The 21,039-nt window shown below is 38.5% G+C and overlaps 3 protein-coding genes across 6 annotated transcripts in view; 1 reads left to right on the plus strand and 2 right to left on the minus strand.

The window, feature by feature from the left end:
* Window positions 1-1,042: 1,042 nt before the first annotated feature.
* LOC120210455 lies at window positions 1,043-5,850 on the plus strand. Its single transcript, XM_039209176.1, has 4 exons — window positions 1,043-1,646; window positions 1,909-2,207; window positions 2,449-4,188; window positions 4,459-5,850. The coding sequence occupies exons 1-4, from the start codon at window positions 1,043-1,045 to the stop codon at window positions 5,848-5,850; spliced, it is 4,035 nt and encodes a 1,344-aa protein (XP_039065107.1).
* A 786-nt stretch (window positions 5,851-6,636) lies between these two features.
* The window catches only part of LOC120211561 (tRNA ligase 1-like), a 37,170-nt gene continuing 22,767 nt past the window's right edge, over window positions 6,637-21,039 (minus strand). For all 4 annotated transcript variants that reach the window (XM_039210078.1, XM_039210071.1, XM_039210083.1 and 1 more), the window contains 10 exons: window positions 18,711-18,818; window positions 17,673-17,770; window positions 16,587-16,647; window positions 8,945-9,021; window positions 8,789-8,860; window positions 8,638-8,714; window positions 8,234-8,314; window positions 7,828-7,930; window positions 7,395-7,553; window positions 6,637-7,307 (listed from right to left, as the gene is read on the minus strand). In XM_039210078.1, coding sequence (XP_039066009.1) covers window positions 6,915-7,307; window positions 7,395-7,553; window positions 7,828-7,930; window positions 8,234-8,314; window positions 8,638-8,714; window positions 8,789-8,860; window positions 8,945-9,021; window positions 16,587-16,647; window positions 17,673-17,770; window positions 18,711-18,818 — 1,229 coding nt within the window. In that variant the 3' untranslated portion in view covers window positions 6,637-6,914. The remainder of the gene's footprint in view (window positions 7,308-7,394; window positions 7,554-7,827; window positions 7,931-8,233; window positions 8,315-8,637; window positions 8,715-8,788; window positions 8,861-8,944; window positions 9,022-16,586; window positions 16,648-17,672; window positions 17,771-18,710; window positions 18,819-21,039) is intronic.
* Window positions 13,969-15,810, minus strand: LOC120211594. Its single transcript, XM_039210093.1, has 2 exons — window positions 15,413-15,810; window positions 13,969-14,243 (listed from the first exon to the last, which is right to left on the minus strand). Exons 1-2 carry the CDS (start codon window positions 15,779-15,781, stop codon window positions 14,223-14,225), a joined length of 390 nt encoding a protein of 129 aa, XP_039066024.1. The 5' UTR covers window positions 15,782-15,810; the 3' UTR covers window positions 13,969-14,222.

The following is a 21,039-nucleotide window of genomic DNA, read 5'->3' on the forward strand; positions in this document are numbered from 1 at the left end:
ATTGGGGATATGTTCGGAATGATTGTATTGTTATGTTCAATTCGAATGAAGAGTTCGTAGAGGTATGGTCGAATCGCCAAGAGAAGTTATCTTCTTGGTTTCATTGGGTATCTCCGTTGTTGAATGAGGGAGGTGTTCCTTCGGCGTATTGTTTGGTTGAGTTGGTAGGATTACTATTTCTGTGCTGGTCGGAACATTTCTTGGAGAAACTTGCAGGTACGTGGGGGGAGTTCGTTAGTATCATGGAGGAGACTAGAAAGAGAGAGGATCTCTCTGCAGCGAGACTGTTGTTAAGGGTTGCTAGTCCCTTTGACGTTCCCGAATTTACAAATGTAGGGTCCTATGGTAGATCCTTTAAAGTTAAAATTAATTCGGGATCGAAGTGTACTAATTTCTCAATTGCAAGAGAAGAAGAGTGGAAGAAGGTCTCAGTAGAAGGGTACTGTGCAGATCCTTCGAAGGAGGAAGAAGATGGAAGTTTTGAGAAGGTAAATTATAAGGAGGAAGTTCGGTCCAAGGAGGGCACATGTTTTCAGCAAACACAAGATAGTGGATGCTATGAAAGAGTTGGGGAACATTCTAGGAATAATAAATCAGGCACGGAACTCAAAACTAATGGGTTGTCAGTTAATTTAGTGGATGGCCACAGTGCTGATTTTTTTAAAGGAGGTCGTTGAGGGAAGTGGGGCTAAGGTAGGCAGGAGGTATGAGAAAAGTAATGACAGCGGGTTGAACGATGAAGGTGGTGAATATTCTCAGAAAAACAATTCTCTTTCGGAATCCAGCAGTATTGGGGTGTCAGAGAAGTTTCAATTGGAACTAGATCCTACTAGGGATTTTGCGGGTCTTGGGCTGAGAGAGGATGTGGGTCACAGCTCTTCAGCCCATTCCGATTCGGATTGGGAGGTGCACTCCCATGTCTCTAAAATTTTACCTGCTGGGCGGGTTGTGAAGGTCTCTCGTGACGTGGCCTCTTCTTAACAATAAGGTTCAGTCTCCCGACTGTTTAGGGGAGGTAAGTGGTAATTTTATTGAGAAGTCTATGGAAGGTCGACAGGAACTTGAGGTAAGTGGTAATGGTTTGGGAGAGCAAATTGTAGGCTCTGCTCGTAAGGAGGAGTCCAGTAAAATCAAAGTGAAGAGTTCTAGGAGATGGAAGTTGGGTTTTCAGGTTTCTAAATGCATGTCTATCAGAAGTGCACAGGATGGTAGGAGGGGTTGTGGTCGTTTTGCTAGAGTTTATAGAAGGTCAAGAGCCAGAAGAGTCTGGTTATGCTCGGGTATTGTTAAGGAAAATTTGTGTTTGGAAGGCAGTCAGAATCAGAAGCATAATCAGAGTAGTGGGGATATGGCTAACTGTCAGCAGCTTTCCCTTAGAATTCGGGAAAATGGTCTGGGTTTCTTTAACAATAGTTCTGTCCCTGTTCAGAGTACTTCGGTGGTTCCCCTGGTTAGCAGTTCAGTTTCTCCTCCTAAGGGAACAGATTCCATTATTGCCTCTTGTTCTCGTAAAGATTATAGAAGGAAAAGAAGAGGCTTAATTTCAGAAGCTTTGGGCTTAGCGGAGATTTCAACGGTGTATTCTAGTACCTTTAATAAACTGTTGGAGGAAGCTTTGGAAACTTGGGATGTATGTCAGATGTTAGGTATTTCGTTCAAGGAAGGGAGGGAGGCTTTTATCAAAAAATTCTAAGTCTTGAGAAAGGCGAGGAGGTGGTGTTGGAAGGTTGATATGTTGTTTAAGTTTTGTTGGTTGAAGGGTGCAGTTTTGGCGTTTTGGAGTAAAGCTTTTTTATGAATCATCTTTGTATTCTGTCGTGGAATATTAGAGGTTTAGGGAGGAGAGAAAAGTCGGTGGCTTTTGCTAGACTAGTAAAGAAGGTCAATCCAGTTATGATTTTTATTTAGGAATCCTAAATACAAAAGTGTCAGTCGTCGTTGGTAAGGCGGATAGGAGGGAAGATGTTAAAGGGTGTCTTGGTGTCTCCTGCTCAGGGGTCGAAGGGGGGTTAATCAGTTTGTGGAATGAGAATGTGTTCAATGTCTCCAATCACCATGTTCACAGTAGGTTTTTGGCTCTGGTGGGAAATTTTATGCACGATCCTAAGGAGTTCATTTTTATTAACGTCTATGGCCCTGCTATTAAAGACGAAAAGGAGGATTTTTTTCGGGAGTTGTTGAACTTTGTTATGTCATGGAATCTCCCGGTGTGTATTGGGGGGGAATTTTAATGCATATCTTGATGCGGAAGAGAAGCTTGGGAAATCCCAGAATTGGCATACCATTAGTATCTTTAGATCTTTTGTGCAACAAGCTAATCTGATGGATTTACCTATGTCAGGAGGAAATTTTACATGGTGCAGTAATAGAGAAGTCTCTACTTGGATTAGACTTGATCGTTTCCTCATATGTGGCAGATTCCTGAACAGTTTTCCCAAGATTTCTCAGGCACTGTTATCGAAATCAATTTCAGATCACAATCCGGTTTTGCTGGAGGATGTTAATCTGAATTGGGGCCCTAAACCCTTTAGATTCTTTAATTTTCTTCTTCAGGAACAAGGCTTCGATTCTTTTGTTGAAAAATTGTTAGCAGTAGAGAAGAATAAGATTAATAACGGGGGTATTTTTCGGGTACTACAAGCTGCTAAAAAACAGATCAGACGCTGGCCCGGTAGTAGTCATTTAAGGCTGCCAGATTTCATTTCGATGCTGGAAGCTGAGATAGCTGGTTTAGAAACTAAGTCACAAGGTGGAATTTTATCCAAGGGGGAGTGGGATCAGTTGACTGAGTGCAAGAAGGAGTTGTGGAGGTTGTTAAGGATTGAAGAGAGTATTTGGTGTCAGAAATCCAGAAGTAGATGGATTAAAAATGGCGACAGGAATACAAGGTTTTTTCATCTATCGGCGTTGAAAAGGAGTAGAGTAAATTGTATTCATACATTAAATATTAATGGAGAACTGGTCTCGGATAAGGAAAAAATTAGAGGTGGTGTGTTCAACTTCTTCAATTCTGCGTACAATTCCAATTCTGCATTGGAGGTGAAGGATCTGAATTTTGATTTTGCGCAATTAACAGCTTCGCAAAGTGCTTTTTTGGAGGCGGAATTCTCTGAGTTAGAAGTTTGGCAAGTTATCTCCTCTTCGGATAGTTCTAAAGCTCCTGGTCCAGACGGTTTTTCCATGGGTTTCTTCAAGAAATACTGGAATTTTTTAAAGGAGCAGATTATGGTGTTTTTCTCAGATTTCTACATGGGGAAAAAGTGGGCTCATGGTGTTAACCATGCTTTTATTACCTTGATTCCTAAGAAGGGCAATCCCGAGAAAATAGAGGATTATAGACCCATAAGTCTTGTGGGCAGCTTGTATAAAATTCTTTCGAAAGTTCTTTCAAAAAGACTCATTTCCTGTATTAAGGACATTATTAGTCCTTCACAGTTTGCTTTTATTCCGGGAAGGCAACTGTGGGACTGTGCATTTATAGCAAATGAAGGAATTGACTCTTGGAGGAAACAAGGTCTTAAAGGGGTTGTATTTAAAGTGGATTTTAGCAGAGCGTACGATATTGTAGAATGGCAGATTATTCAAAGGCTTATGAAAGAATTGGGTTTTGGTAAGAGGTGGTGTTCTTGGATTGCACAATGTATTTCCACAGCCTCAATTTCGGTCCTAGTGAATGGCTCTCCTACTGAGGAGTTTTCGATTGCAAAAGGCTTGAGACAAGGTTGTAGCCTTTCTCCTCTTCTGTTCAATATGGTTGGGGAACTACTTCATTTAATGTTGAATAAAGCAGTGGATTTGGGTCTTTTCCAAGGGTTCTCTTTCGGTAAAAACCAAAATTCTTTTTCTTTGTCTCATCTTCAGTTTGCAGATGATTTAATTATCTTCTGTCGAGCCTCTGTCACTCAAATCAAGAATGTTAGGAGAGTGTTGAGGATTTTCAGCGTTCTAACGGGGCTCCATCTTAATCTTAGTAAAAGTAAGCTCTTTGGGATTAATGTGGGGAGTGACATCCTTGATGAGTGGGCTAGGAACATTGGTTGTTCGGTCGGTTCTTTTCCTACTGATTATTTAGGTCTTCCATTAGGGGCGGTTAAGAATTTGGAGAAGCTTTGGGATCCAGTTTTTGCAAATTTTAATAGGAAACTGACAGGTTGGAAAGCCTCTTCTTTGTCCATGGCTGGTCGTTTGGTACTTATTAAGTCGATTTTATCTTCTTTACCTATCTTTTTTTAAGATGCCTTCTTCTATTTGTCTGAGAGGTTAAATTCCTTGTTGTCGAATTTCCTGTGGGGGGGAGGGGTCAACAAGAAGAAAATGCATTGGGTGAGTTGGGATAAGGTCTGTAGACCGTTGAGTGTAGGAGGTTTGGGAGTTACTGATTTAAGTCTTTTAAACCGAGCGTTGTTGGGTAAGTGGATTTGGAAATTTGCTAATGATACTAATTCTTTGTGGAAGCAGTTTTTATGTAGCAAACACAATGTGAGCTGCCATTCCATGGATATCAATAAGGTTTTCTCCCAAAAAGACTCTTGGATTTGGAGGGGAATCGTAAACAACTTTTTTAAGAATGATGACTTTGGAGGTTGTCTTAGGTCTCATGCAAAGCTTCAAATAGGTAATGGTAAATCCATTTCCTTTTGGAACGATTCGTGGCTTGGTGAGGTCCCTTTGAAACTGTTGTTTCCGAGAATTTTTGTCCTCTCATCCAATAAATTGGGTCACGTTGCTGATTTTGGGAGCTTTGAATTGAGTGGATGGGTTTGGAATGTTACGACTAGGAGGAATCTTTGTGATTGGGAGGTAATGCAGTTGGTTGAGCTTCTGGATAGGTTGAAAGACATTAAACTTATCGAGACTATGGATGATTGTATGCTGTGGGATGGTTCGGACGATGGGTTGTTTTCGGTTAAAGCTTGTAGGCAAGCTCTTTCTTCTTTTCATGATGATTCTTTTCAGTGGAATAAATGTGTTTGGTTGGGGTTTGTTCCACCTAGAGTGGAGACTTTCTTGTGGCAACTGTCTCATCAAAAAGTTGCTGTCAGAGCTGAATTGTTGAGAAGGGGGGTCAATATAGGCGATAATTTTCTTTGCCCGTTATGTAACTTAGAGGAAGAATCTGTTCAACATCTTTTTATTTCATGTCCGGTTTCTTGGGTTATGTGGACTAAACTCATAGGGTTCTGGGGTGTACGGTTAGCGCTTCCTTCTAACCCTCCCAGTCTGCTTAGTTCGTGGGAGGTATTGAGGCCTAATTCTGTGATTTTGCAGTTTATCCCAGGGGTAGTTTTTTGGTCTATTTGGAAGATTAGAAATGAGATCATCTTTGATAAGGGAAAGTTAGACATAATTTCTTTGTTTTTTACTGTGCGTTTCAGATTAGCAAAGTGGTTCCTGGCTAAGTTTCCCCTAATCACATTGCAAGTGGATTCTCTTATTGGAGATCCTACCCTGGCGGACAATCTTACTGCTCATAAGACTGGGAATAACACTGTGTTGAGCTGGATTCCTCCTCCAGTAGACTTTTTCAAGATGAATGTGGATGGGGCTGTTAGTAGTGTGCGGAGGTTGGCGGGTATTGGGGGTATTCCAAGGGACTGGAATCGGGTTACGCTTGCATCTTTTTCAGAGAAAGTCGGTCCAGCTACTCCTATTCTAGCAGAATTAAAGGCAATTAAAAGAGGCATTGATTTATTTCTTTCTTCAAGTTGGGCGTCGAAGGGTAGGCTTATCATTGAAAGTGATTCGAAGACAGCAGTGGAATGGATTAATGATGGCATTTCTTCTCCTGTTTTTCTGGCTAATTTTGTTAAGGACATCGTGTTTTTCCTAGGTGGATTCATGATGGATTAAGACTGGGAATGTTTTTCCGTCTAGACAGGTTGTTGTTAGATGGATTCTTAAGTGCTGTAATTGTGAGGCAGATAAATTAGCTAAGGAGGGAATTGGTTGACTGTTGTTGCTGTTTTAGCTGCTGCGTTTTGTTTAGTGGGGATCTGGCCTAGAAGTCTTTAAGTTTTATGTGTTGTTTGTAGAAGTAGTGGTTGTATCTTATGTTACTGTTTTATTTTAATAAAATTTCTAAGGCTCTCTTCTCCTCCCTCTGCTGATTAAGGAGTTCACTTCTAAACTCCCTTAATCAAGTAGGGGATTTTGGTGAGGCCTTTCATTCCTATAAAAAAAAAAGATTTGCAAACCAAACAAAAACAGTTAATTAACCATTTATTAAAATACATCTCTAAACATAAGCGAGCCCACTGTGTTTATATTCAATTTGTGGACAAATTTATGTATAACCATTCACAATCAAATCACATATCTAGTTCGTAGACAAACAGAACGAAGTTCAAACTCCTTATCAATAATTCATTCAACATTTCGTTCATCGACTGTATTATTGTCCCAGCTCTATCATCCCAGGAAAACTGAGTCGATCATACTGTAACCATGAATTCTATGATATTTAAACCATTGGTACATTTTTCATAACGACTCAAAAAATGCATTCCTTTAATTAACTTTAATCGTATCAATATGATTGAAATTTAAATGTATGCTTATTTAGTCCAGAAAATTTTTGAACACTGCAAATTATTCGGAAAAAAACATGGAATAAGCACAATAACATGAACATATGACACACACGAAAAATGTTGTTAAGTACACCCGCACCATTTCCTTTCTATGCCAAATTTGTACAAGAATTTAACTTGTTATGAACACGGAGTTTATTAGACGCAAAAATTCAGTTGAACAAAAATGTGCCTTATTCCCCTTTATTCTGTACCCAGAAAATCTCATGAAATGGGAACTTGGACTAACTGATTCCTTTTCATTTTCGTACTTCCAATTCGATTCGATTCCAGTCCAGTCCGATTCATGAAGAACTCCCATATGAAGAAAAGGTTGTGAGAAGTTCAGTAAAATTCCACTGTACCTGAAATGGTGATCGGTGGGTTGATTTCAACAACGGTTGCCTTCCCTTCCGTGAGTAACCGTGGCAATGTGTTGGCCTCCTTGGGCTGCACTCCTACCTCGGTCCATATAGTAACGTGAGGCCATTCATTTTTCGAGACTATTTTTTCGTCATCAATGGAACCAAGTTGGGCTTGCAGTGCAGCCATTTTATCAGTGAACAGAAGAGCAGTCAGTTCCGCAGGAACCTGACGATGAAGGTAAAGACTGTAACTAGCCACAGATGTGACACCATGACTTCTCTTATGAGCAAGAGTCACATGAGCCTTCTTGAGGAAGTCGTCCATATTTTTATCCTTGAGGAATGCCTCGACATCGACGTTCATACCAGATAACTGCTGTGCATTCAACGGAATTTCTGTTACTCAGATTTCTGTTAAGGAACTCAAAAAAGTTTTTGAGGACAAAAAAATTTTGCTCACCTTGTCAAGCAGGCCCTTGACTTCTGCAACAGGCAAATTGACAGCAGCAAAAACAACAGTTCCAAGCTTCTTCTTCTCCGTACTTGGTACGGTGTAGTCACCCTTTGCTATCTTTCTCAGTTGTTCTAATACATGCTGAACTGCAAACTCAAATGGAACCTGACAAGAGGCCAACGAAAGATATTCAGTGCGTCTCAATTGGGAATTTATAGTTTCCGGGCTCACAATCCTCACTAGTTAAGGAACAAGTCCGGTAAGTGCCAATAAAGAAGTAGTGAGAGCTGCTGGAAAATGTAATTATACAAACTGACCAACAGTACTTCTGTGAGAGAGCCATAAACTAGGAACTTTTACGAAAAGAGGTGAAGAAACCCTCCCCTTCTATTTAAAAAAAAAATGCATGCTAGTAGAAGATGAAGATAATGTTGTTGACCTGAATAGAATTAAGATATTCAGCATTAGCGGATACAATGTCCCTTAATTTCTTCTCCCATTTAACCCACTCCTGTGCGTATGAACCTTTATTTGACTCCAATCTAAGGGAAACAAGAAGGGAAAAGAAGTAAATATATCCATCAAAGTTAAAGAACTAACAAATAATAATAGTGCCACCAATAAAATAATCCCTGTAACAGAAATCAATAAAACTATAATCAATTCAGGGATCACTTGGTAGGAAACCAATTTTAGCAACCTACATCTGTCTTTTTGATCCACTGGTTTTGTTCACCAGTCTATTGGAAAAGACTCTACTTGTCGGAGGAAACAATACACCCTAAAGTTTATAAATCATACTAGTCTGTGCCAATTAATAGTGGCTTAAGACTTTTTTTACCAACCTTCCATGTCTCTTAATGTGAAGATTGTATAGATCTATTCCCTCTTCCAACACTGATATCAAAGAAGCAGGTAGGGGGCTCCTGGAGTTGGAAGAAATATACAAAACATTAGTCGAATAAAAAGCAAGAAATAAATGTCATTCAGTTACATTTCGTATGATAAGTGAATTTTTATAATATAGAGGGGGAAGGGAAGGATGATAATAAAATACCATAAAATCAATATTTAGAGGATAGTACAATCATAAAGGTCAAATAGGCTTCTCTTAATATTCAAATAGATATCCCTGATATTAATAGTCACCTTATTTCTAGTCTCCCTCATTCTTTTTGATGGTTCCTTCGTTTGTTAGAATAAAATAGTTGTTAAAATAGCTAAGCAGTTTTGGTGCCAAAATTCTCACCTGTCAGGTTTCAGCAATGGCATCTTGACAAGAGAGCCAAAACGTTCAACCAATTCATCCTCAAAATATTTGCGACTCTAAATATTTGAGCATTTGTTAGATTTATTCGAATGTAAGAGAACTGAGACCACAGTTGGGACAGCATAAGTACCTTTCCATCATAAAGGTGATAAAACATCAGCATGACATAGCCAACATTTGGAGACGACTTGTCAAGATTACCCTAGAATTTAAAGAATTTGAGAATTAGCTAGATGATAACAATGTTTACTTAACGATTAAGCTTAAAAGAAGGACAATTGAGTACCGGATGATTGACTCGTTGAAGCACACGGAACATGAAAACAGCTAATGCATCAAGAGCAAATGGGTTTGAGTCGGTTCCTGCAAGTTGATGGAGAAATTTATCTAAACTGAGATAATTTGTTTTTTCCCTTTTGGAGAAAGTTATGTTACACACACACAAAAATAATCATAATAGTAACTAAAATATTTGTATTAACCATTTAACATCAATACTTGGCACCCTAAATAGTCAATTTCAGAACAAGAACCAGAGAGTGAGAGTTAAATTGACTTTACATTTTTTATAACTAATCCAAGTAGTTAAATGAATATAATAATCTTCTAAAATTTCAATTTACTAGTCCTACATAAAACCTCACGTCTACTTAATTTTATATACCAAGTAACTTAGGCACAACAGTCATTTAATATATATAAATATAAGGATATTAAGTCAGACTCGAAGGAAACATTTCTTTTCAAGGAATCAAGCCAGATGTAACAACATGCCTTAAAAGTAGCATAAATGACCAAAATCTAAAATTTGAGACCATCAAAATTAGAACTATGTTCCTTTCCTGGGAAAGGGAAGCAATCTGATATGATTAAATGACCCAAGACCCAACCCTATGCAAAACAACTTGAATGATGAAATGACCAATTCTAACCCATTTGTTTGCCCCTAAGGTCCAACAAAAGAACAGCAGTGGCGGATCTTGACATTGAATTTTGAGGGCCCAACTATAAAATCATAAAAAATCCAAAATATTTCTTTTTTGATAAGATTAGAAGGCCTCATTAAAAGCCTCCTTCTTGATTAATGGATCTTGAAAAGAAGCTCCTTAATCATTGGAAGGAGGAAAAGAGCGCCTTAGATTTTCATAAAAGAAAATAAGATTACAACCTCGATAAATCTCTTCGAAATAACCCTTACAACAGTCTATAAATCCCACCCGAACAGGAATCAAATGCTAAACTGAAACAGCAAACAACATAAACATTAGCCTATTCCAGCCTTTGCTAAAGCATCGGCGTCCATATTGGCTGACCTAGCAACCCAATTTATAACCCCCCCCAAAGATCTAAGATTGTCAACTATATCACTAACAACGAAAGCATAAACAACTGGGCATGAATTGACATTGTTGATCCAGTCTACTGCAACCCTGCTATCACTCTCAACAATCAGCCTATCTTTGACCCTCCCTTGAGCAGAAGCATATAATGAAATACCCCTCTGAATAGCTTTAAGTTCGATCATAGTCGGAGGTCCCAGACCAGCTGACTCTTGAAAAGAACCTAGGACTGAACCTGAATGATCCCTCCAAATACCTCCTATACCCGATTTCTTCCAGTCACTACTAACGGCTGTGTCCACATTCAATTTAAAAAAACCAGAAGGGGGAGGTCCCCAAGGGAATGAGGAAGACTTTATAGATGTAGGGCGAGTAGGAATCTGCTAATGAAGGATCCATAATCAAGGAATCCTTATGAATAGAAACGTCCTTGTGCTTAGCTAGAAACCAAGAAGCCAGCCTAACTCGTGATAAGAAAAATAACTCTAACTGATCAAGCTTTCCCTCTTCAAAGACAATAAAATTTCTGGCCTTCCAAATGGTCCAAATGATAGCCCCAGGAATGAAAGTCCAAATAGAAGAATTTGATTTCAACTCATCCCAAGCAGTAAGAAAGGTTTTTGCATCAGCAGGAAAAACAGAACTAAATCTCCAAAAATTATAAAATTTGTACCACAAAGCCCATGCAACCGAACATGTAAAGAATAAGTGCGTGGAAGTTTCCTCAACCAATTTACAAAGAGGACATAAATCATCCTCGATACCTTGAACCCCTCTTTTAATCAGTTCAGATTTAACAGCTAGCTTGCCAAGCACAACCTGCCACATTAAAGATTCAACTCTAGGGAGTACCAAACCTCTCCAAATAACGTTATTCCAGAAGCAAACATCATCTGATCCTGAAGCACAACTTTTAATACAAGAACTGACTGAAAAAACACCATCCCCACTGCCTTTCCAAAGTAAAATATCACTGGAATCTTTAGACAAAGAATAGGGAGAGATGAAGCTCACCAAGTTACACCATTGTTCAACCTCCCAATCATTTAAATTTCTTCTAACTTGAACATCCCAAACCCAGCCAGAAGGAAGGAATTCCCAAACTCACAAAGTTTACCAGATCTATTAGAAGAAACCGAAAACAATCTAGGAAAAAGAAACTGAAGCGGATAATCTACACAAACTTCGAAACTTAGAGCCAAAGGAGTCTTGTTTGTAATGATTGTTAACCACCGATCTCCAAAGCTAAGAAGATTGAGGAGGAACCTTGCTATCAAACAGTAACCTTGAAGAATCAATGTTGTATTTGCTATAGATAAAATTCCTCCAAACAGAGTGTCTCTCATTTGCAAATCTCCAAAACCATTTCCCTAGCAATGCTCTATTCATACTAGTCAGATTCCGGACTCCCAGACCACCCTCGTTCTTAGGTTTACATACATCATCCCATTTAACCCAGTGAATCTTCTTTGAACCATTTCCCCTTCCCCCTCCCCATAAAAAATTAGACATGATCGAGTTTAGAGCCTTAAGGATTGAAACTGGAATCTTGAACATAGACAAGAAATACGTAGGCAGTGAGGACAAAACCGATTTGATCAAAACCAGTCTCCCTGCTAATTAAAGTGTAGCAGCCTTCCAACCCGCTAATTTAGTATGAAAATTCTGCACCACCGGTTCCCAAATAGCATGTGCATTCTTAGTTGCCCCTAATGGAAGACCTAGGTAATTAGAGGGGAAACTCCCAACCGAACAACCAATAGAAGCTGCCCAGGTCTGAACCTCCTCTTGGGAAATATTAATCCCAAACAAACTGCTTTTCTTTAGGTTAAGTTGCAGCCCTGACATAACCTCAAAAACTCTGAGCACCCTCTTCACATTCATAATCTGTGTTTTCTAAGCTCCACAGAAAATAATTAAATCATCAGCAAACTGTAAATGTGTGAGCTTGAAAGACCCTTTCTCCTTGCGAACTGTCAGACCAGAAAATAGTCCTTCAGAAACAGCCCGCAGTATTAATAAATTCAACAACTCCCCTACTAGATTAAATAACAAAGGTGAAAGTGAACACCCCTGTCTTAGTCCCTTGGCCATCGAAAATTCCTCGGTTGGAGACCTATTGACTAACACTGAAATGGAGGCAGTAGAGACACATTTCCTGATCCAACTAATCCAAGTCGAACCAAATCCCATTTTTTCCATCACCTTGAATAAGATAGGCCAATCAACCGTGTCATAAGCCTTTTTGAAATCTACTTTAAAAACACAACCCTTTAGCCCTTTCTTCCTCCAATAATCAATGCCCTCGTTAGCAATGAGGGAGCAATCCAAAATTTGCCGACCGGGTATAAAAGCAAATTGTGATTGGCTGATGATATCTCCCATACAGCTTCTAATCCTACTTGACAGACACTTGGAAAGAATCTTGTATACACCTCCTACTAGACTAATAGGTCTATAATCATCTAAACTTCCAATGTTAGAGCCCTTAGGAATAAGGGTGATAAAGGTGTGGTTAATACCATGTTCCCAATTTTCCCCCTATGGAATCTGTGAAAAAACTGCATGATGTTACCTTTAAGTACAGACCAAAACCTTTTAAAAAATCCCAAGTTCAATCCATCGGGCCCCGGAACTTTATTACTATCGCAAGACTTTAAAGTCTCCCAAACCTCCTCTGAAAATTCCTTCTCTAAAAGAATGTTTTGATCCACGGAATTTCTAGGAAACGTTAACCCAATGTCTTCCACATCCAAAGTAGGCCGATTATTGAAAATATTAAAAAAGTGCTCTTTAACAGTGGCCTTAATTACAACTGGATCATGAGTAATATTCCCCTCAATTAACAAAGCATTCAACGCATTACGTTTTCTTCTAACTGAAGCGCAAGTATGGAAGAATCGAGTGTTTCGGTCCCCATCGTTAATCCACTTCTTTCTGGAATTTTGATACCAAATTTGTTCCTCAATTCTAAGGAGTCTCCACAACTCTGATCTACAATTACGTAACTCCTCGATTTTCCCCTGAACCGAGCTGTCCTGCAACATCTGAACGTCCTCCTCTAACTTGTGAATTCTCCTTTCCAAATCTGAGATTGAGGCTCCCAGAAATTGATTTTTCTGCCCTGTCCAATTCTTAATGGCAACCTTAGACTTCTTCAAAACACTTAGGATTCCAGCTTTTCTCCCATCCTTCTTGCAATCTGCTATAGTATGACAAACCATTTCCTCAAAACCTTCTTCCTCCATCAAATAATTAAATAGTCTGAAAGGTTTTTTCCTCCAATCAACTCCGCCATCTTGTAAAAGAATAACATTATGGTCTGAAATAGATTTAGGAATAAGTGACTGAATTATCTCGGGAAAACCATCCAAAAATTGTCCGTCCACCAAAAACCTATCCAACCTAACAAAAGTCGGATCATCTTGGTTATTGCACCAAGTGAACCTTCCCCCATTCAAAGGCAGATTAATTAGACCTGTTGACTGAATAAACTGAGTGAAAATCCTCATTGAAAGTCTGTTCTGAGCTCTGCCCACCTTCTCATCCTCACACAAGTAGACATTAAAGTCCCCTCCAACACAAACCGGCATATCCTGTCCAGTAATGAACACGCTCAGTTCTTCAAAAAAACTTTCTTTTTCTTCATCCACTGAGGGTCCATAAACATTAATGAGAATACTTCTGAACTGATTAAATCTGAATTTCCCTATAACCGCAATGAATCTTCTGTTAATACTGTGATTTTCCATTTCAAACACATTTTCATCCCAACAAAATAATAACCCCCCTGAAGAACCAGTAGTTGGAGATTCAATAACCCCCTGAAAAATATTCAATCCCTTCCTTCTCAAAAAAGACCTGTGGATGTTTTCTGTTTTAGTTTCTTGTAGCCAAAGAAAAGAAGGATGATAGTTGGAGACTAATCTCTGAACTGCTCTTTGTTTCTCTCTTTTTCCCACACCCCTGACATTCCATGAAATTATAGCTAGTTTATCCTTCATAAAAACTGATGAATAATCTAGTTTCCCCAAAATGGCAACTCAGTTTGCCACCTTCAAACCTTTCTCCAGCTCAATGATTTTATCCAAGAAAGCTTCCTTCCCCTGTATAAAAGAAACCCCCAGAATCTGACTAACTTGCCATGTAGCTACTGCTTCATCCAAGATTTCTGAGAAACCTGAAGAAGATGCTGTATAAATATTGACATGTTCTAAAGCTTCTCTAACCAGAATTCTTCTTGCCCTTCTCTTAGAAGTGTTAGAATTGTAGATAGACAAATGTTTTTCCTCAACACCACCCTCAGACTCTTCAACCAAACTCCTGGCACCAACTTTATCCACTAAATTTGGAACCTCACTGCCCCGTAAATTAGACTCTGCTGTTGTAGTAATCTGGAGAACCGTCGTATAAGCTTGTTCAATAGCCTTCTTTAGACCTATCACATCCTCTGTAGCATTATTTTCTTTTTGATCATTCCCATACCAGTAATTCCTCTCCTTACATCTTCTGTAGACTCTTCTAAAGCTGGCTATTTCCCTCCTCTGAAGAGGCTCACTTTTTGTAGAAAGGGAACTTCTACGCACCACCCTCGTTCTGCCCCTTGATAAGCTCTTTGATAGTTCTGAACTAGGGACTGTCAGCTTAGAGTCAGTTTTATTAACCTCCAGATCTGCACTGCCAGACGAACCTGGAATAGAGCAGAACCCCTTATATTGTTTTCGGGCACAACTTGCTTATGCAATTCCCCTGTTCTGAACCAATTTACCAAATTTATTGATTGTATACGCTGGCCCATAAGGAATTATGTTAGAAGCCTCCAAACCACCCAGTTCAAAGTCATCAGATTGGGCTTCTGGCCCATCAACCGAACTTTTTGAAAATCTGATACCCAGACCTGCAAAGTCACCTCTGGTATTCCCAACGTTCTGACCATCTGACACTCCTTCATTAATATTTTTCCCATGTTTAGCAAGTCTTGGAAGATGTTTTTCCCCATCAAAACCTTCTGAACCAAAGGACATGCCCTTCTCAATCCACAAGTCAACCTTTTGTCTGAACGCCTCAGCTGATTTGACTGAACTTTCCTCATAATCTGACTTCCGCCTATAATCGCCTTCCTCAGACATCGTCTCACTAAACTGTTTCCCAAATGTCCCGGTCGCCGGCGAAAATTTAAAAAAAGGATTTGAATCTTCACTAGGTGATCCAACTTTAATGGAGACTCTATACGATCTACCATAGGAGCCGAGAGTAATAAATTCGGGAACATCAAAAGGACTAGCAACTCTCATAAGAATTCTAGCAGACGTGAGATCATCTCTGTTCTTTGTGGACTCATGAATTTTTACGTTATTCCCCCATCTCCCAACAACTCGTACCAAAAAAGATTCATCCCAGCATAACAGAGGCACCCCAGATAACTCGAGCTGGCAGAAAGCCATTGGCACTCCTTCATTCAGTAAAGGGGCCAATCTGTCAAACCAGAAGCCTATTACACCTCTCTTCTTTGTCCATGCCTCCGACATCTCCTCTTGAGATTTGAAGATGATAGCACAGGAATTACGGACATAACCCCAACCAGCAATCTGAACTTCATAACCGTTACTAAGGAAAAACTCATAAACTGACTTAAAATCAAGAGAGAGCTTAATAATCCCCGTTAAAGATCTTCTGACCCAACTCCGACCCTCGGTTGGGATATACATTTCCAATACATTCTTCTTAGTTTTCTCCCTATGGCTCCCTTCAGAAAATTTCTCCCTATACTCCAATGCATTCATCCTCGTAACCTCAGTAAGTAAAGCATCTCTGTACGATCTATCATCTCTAACACTCCTACTGGATAAATCTGCCTCTTTCAACTTAGAAGGTCCTGCTGTGGACAAATCTGGAACCAACTTAACTGGACTCTTGTTTATCACAATCCTTGGACGAACATCATTGTATTTAGCAACTCCAACAGAAATCCTTCTCCCATCTATCAGTGAACCATTCAACATCTCGATTGCCCTCTTCAAACTAGATTCCCTCTCAAACTGAACAAAAGCGAAAGTGGAAAATCTGTATTTTGGATTTTTGGTTTCTTTCGGGATGAAAACTCTCTCCACAGTCCCATGGGACGAAAAAATATCCCTAAGCTCTCGCCGAGAAACTCTCCTGCTAAGATTATCGACAAAAGCCTTCCAGACCTCGCCGGAATCTATTTTCCCTTTTAACTTTTCTCTCTCCCATGATAACAATTTCCTCTTCTACACCAAAATCCAAAATATTTCAACAGACATCCAGATAGATTTTTAAAATTTTTGGGGTAGCCATTATATATAAAAGGAAATTTTAAACAAATTTGAGGGGTCATATTCCAAATTTTGGGGGAGCCAATGCCCCCCTGGCTCCTTATATGCTCCGCCCCTGCGGATTAGTTTATCTGTATACCGCCCTAAATTAGAAGATTGATTTGAAATAGCAAGGATAATTTTAAGACAACCATACGCAGACAGAATATATCAGACTAGCAATCAATAGATGATTTAACTTTTACAACGGATAAAAGGGGGGCAGGGGAGATTTTCTGGCATTAGATATAACCTTCAGAATCAGGTATAATAGGAACAGCAGAAGCTCTGGTGCTATGGCACATGTTTTCAATCTGGCATATACAAAAAGGACAGTCAAATAAATATTTTTGAAGTCCTAAAAAACTAATGCTTACGTAATTATAGCAAAATCAGAAAATTAAAACATCTCATAAGCTTTCACTTTTTCAAAAGCCCAAATCGTAAGTCTTACTTCCCTGCTGCTTTATTTGGGCAGTGATACAATACTGATAATAAGAAAACTCCTTAGTACATCCACAATCAAGCAAACAAACTAAAGACAAAAGGAATTGGAGATTTGTGATTGCTAATGACATAGAAGATACTTCAAGTCAAACTAAATGAACTTTTTAACCGATTCAATTGTGAGCAAATAAAATCTCCATTAAAAAGCATGAATATATCATCTATAATATGTACATCTATGACTAGTATTTCTTGTATCATATAAAGGACAATATCAAAATGTTATCACTTTGGGGTAGCTAATCTTTCAAACTATTTGTCAGACTTCATCCATATAAACTTTTTGATCATCTATAAGAATCAAGATGTACCCCCATTTGCATATAGGGTATACGAATATTCAATAAGGCTCTGCTTGGTATGAAGGATCGAAAGAGTGAGGATAGAAAATTTATTAATGTAATGGTTAAGCTATAAAATAAGAAAATGGCAATGAATACCAAGCATTTTTTTTTTTGATAGGAATAGAAGGCCTCATTAAAAACCTTCCTCATAGTTGTCTCTTAAAGGAGACAAGTAGCGGAAGAAGGAAAAGAGTGCCTTAGTAGATTAATAGCCAACAATTACATAAGATTACCAAACATTACAAAAGATTGCCTAAACAAAGAAACCTAACCAAAATAAAATACCAAAAGCATTTGATTGATGGGTTCTCTATCCTTACTACCAATCAAAGCCTAAAAGTAGACAACTTAGTATTTTTGTAGTGCAGCTATCAAAAGTTGACAATACACTGCTAAAGCAGCTGCTGTCAAACCAAACCCGCGTTTATCTTTTGTTAATTCCAATTAAAAACGTGCACAGTAAAAATGTGTCAAACAATGAGACTTACCTGTTTCCAAACTTCCTCATTTGGTGCATTCTTATCAGCAAGAATTATAGAATAGGGCTTTTTCTTGCGCTCATCAGCAATTTTGGGCCAATATCGTCCTGTTAATACAAATAGCATAACCTCAATTACATCAAGTAATTCTTAACAAACCAATACCACATCATCTAACCAATGTAATTCGATTAAACCCCCAAATAATGCACTCCATTTTTTAAGCACCAATGTAACTTGTCAAAATCGGAAAAAGCAAGTACGGTTTGATTGCAGCAGATTTTTCTCAAAAGTAAAGCATCAATTTATATCACACAAACTTGGCATAAAAATGGTGATTCTATGCAATAATTGATAAACACAGATGGAATAAATAATATTAACCAATTGATCTAAACTTGGCATTCAAGCATATATGGATAGGCAAGTAGATACAAAAGTTAAATTGGTGGAACACGTTGATTGAACAAAATGTTATGGAATGCTCATTGCACCATGTTATACAATTACCTTCTGATAAACATTAATCATAACTTATTCCACACACACACACATGGAAGTAGCATTCCTAACACTGGTCTAACTGAAGCAAAGGCTGTGAACCATTATTGAGATGTTTGATGGAACTACTTGTTTGACGTGACTAAATGTAATTCATTCAATTGATATATTTTTGTTAGAATTCACTAAACCTTGTTATTAAAAAAAATATGACAATCTCGATGACTTTTTGCTGAAACATTTTGATAAACTGTACCATACAAATTGATTACTACTTTATGCAATAATTAATATACTGATACCAACCTATCATTGACATTCGACATTAATGCTGTCGATACTCCAACCATTTCTACCTTGACTATCAAAGAATAGAGAGAGAGAGAGAGAGAGGCCTAGATAGACATACGCATAAAACAATTGAGCATGTACGGACTTTTAGTTACAATCAAGAGTTTAAGTTAAATGCCCAATTTCACTGAAGAGAAATGTTTTCAAACCACCAAAGGACACACATTATGGGTCAATTTCACATTTATTATATACCTTTGATAAGGTCACCCATCAAACTCTGAACTGATCGATCATCTCCAAGTCCTCCAGGGGTATTTAATAGTTCTCTGCAAAGTGCAGACTTTGCACAACCTGGTATGCCTGGAAAAAAAACAATTATAATGCACAAACACAAACAGTAAATAGAAGAAAAAAAACCCAGAAAATCTTAAAACATTCATGAGAAAATGCAATATTAACTAGGTGAACTACAATTTGATGCACATATTGATTAATATAAGCCTAAAAAAAAGTGCAAACCATTCAGAAAGTAGTATTAGGCAGATTTTCCATGAGATACGTGAGTGGAAAACCATATAAATTTTAAAACAAATCATCACACAGGTAACTCAGAAAAATTTACATATTTGGAAAATTGCATAGGCTTAAAGACATTAAATTGATTGATAAAATGGAGGATTGTTTGTTGTGGAATGGAATGGGTGAGGGGCTGTTTTCTGTTAAAGCCTGCAGGATGTCCCTTTCTTCTATTAATGAGGAAACATTTCTGTGGAACAAATGGGTCTAGTTGGGTTTAGTTCCTCCTAGTGTGGAGACTTTCCTTTGGCAAGTATCTCATCAAAAAGTAGCTGTGAGAGTGGAATTGAAGAAAAGGGGGTTCCTATAGGGGAGGACAATCTCTGCCCTTTGTGCAATCAATTTGAAGAATCAGTTCGGCATCTATTTATGTTCTGCTCTGTTTCGTGGGAATTGTGGAACAAAATAATTGGTTTTTGGGGTATTCTTTTCTTTTAGCTCTGCCCGATCATCCACCCTCCCTTCTCACCTCATGGTCTGATTTGAGACCTAAATTTGCTATTTGGAAGTTTATTCCGGGGGCAGTTTTTGGTCAATATTTTTTTTTGATAGGAATAATAGGCATGCCTCATTAAAAACCTCCCTCATAGTTAACTCTTGAAAAGAGTAACTAGCAAAAGGAGGAAAAGAGTGCCTTAGTTTATTGAATAGAGAAACTATTACAATAAATTATACCAATACATTTAGGGCATCAAAATAAAACTATAATCTTAAAACACCCTATAAAAATACCCTTACAATCAACCAATCCCATCCTTAGATAATTTATCTGCTTTCCAATTACATCACCTAGGAATCCATCGAATAATAACCGCCCTCTCTTGAACTAAGGACACAATATCCTCAACAAGTGAACTGAAGAAACTAGGAACAAAATTAGGCAGCAGAATCCAGTCTACAGCAGATTTACAGTCACTTTCTAAGATCAATCTTCCCTTTCCCCGCCCAATCTGATGATAGAAAAACGTCTAGGCCTTTCTTAATAGCTTTTAGTTCAGCCAACGGAGGAGGGCCTGGACCAATACTAACAGAGAAGGTCGATAGGATGATGCTATTACAATCTCTCAAAATACCACCAATTCCTCCCTCCATCCCATCAAACTTGACAGCCCCATCAACATTAAATTTATAAAGTCTGTAAGGGGAGGCTGCCAACTTTGTTTCGAACTCCTGTGTGTATTCTGGTAACCAAACCTGTCTGCTAAAGAGGGACAGATTCTCACTGTTTTTCATCGTTCGATTCAGGTTAGCGAAATGGTTCCTAGCAAAAATATCCTCTTCTCTCTATTCAGGTGGATTCGTTAATTGGTGACCCTTCCTTGGCAGATAATATTTCTTCTTTTAAGGAATTGAATAGGCCTGTGCTCTGTTGGAGTCCTCCTCCAGTGGATTTCTTTAAGATGAATGTGGATGGGGCTGTTAGTAGTGTTGGGATTATTGGTAGAATAGGGGGTATTCTTAGAGACTAGAATCGGTCTATTCTTATTTCTTTTTCAGAAAATGTTGGTCCTACTCCTCCACCTCTAACAGAATTAAAAGCAATCAAAAAAGGCATCGACATCTTCGTATCTTCAGAATGGGTATTGAAGGGTAGGCTCATTATTGAAAGTGATTGCAAGTTAGCAGTGGATTGGATTAAACCAGCTTCAGTTCCTATTTTCCTTACAAATTTTGTTAAGGAAATTGTGTCTGTTGTTTCTCTTAAAGCGATTATTGTGAGGTGGATTCCTAGGTGTTGTAACTGTGAGGCTGATAAGCTAGCAAAGGAGGGAATTGGGTGATTGTAAGCTATGTTATAGTTGTTGTGTATGTTTTAGTGTACAGGTGTAATAGGAGTGTGTTTAAGTCTTATGTAACTGGTTTATCATTAATATAATGAGATACTCTTTTCCTCCTTCTGCTAGTCGGTACTTGCCTTACGGGTAAAGTACTACTATGAGGGAGGGTTTTAACGAGGCCTCCTATTTCTATCCAAAAAAAAAATTGAGAGGACACCACTTTGGTC

The sequence above is a fragment of the Hibiscus syriacus genome, unplaced genomic scaffold (assembly GCF_006381635.1).
Source record: "Hibiscus syriacus cultivar Baekdansim isolate YM2019G1 unplaced genomic scaffold, ASM638163v2 tig00000715_pilon, whole genome shotgun sequence".
Classification (NCBI taxonomy): domain Eukaryota; kingdom Viridiplantae; phylum Streptophyta; class Magnoliopsida; order Malvales; family Malvaceae; genus Hibiscus; species Hibiscus syriacus.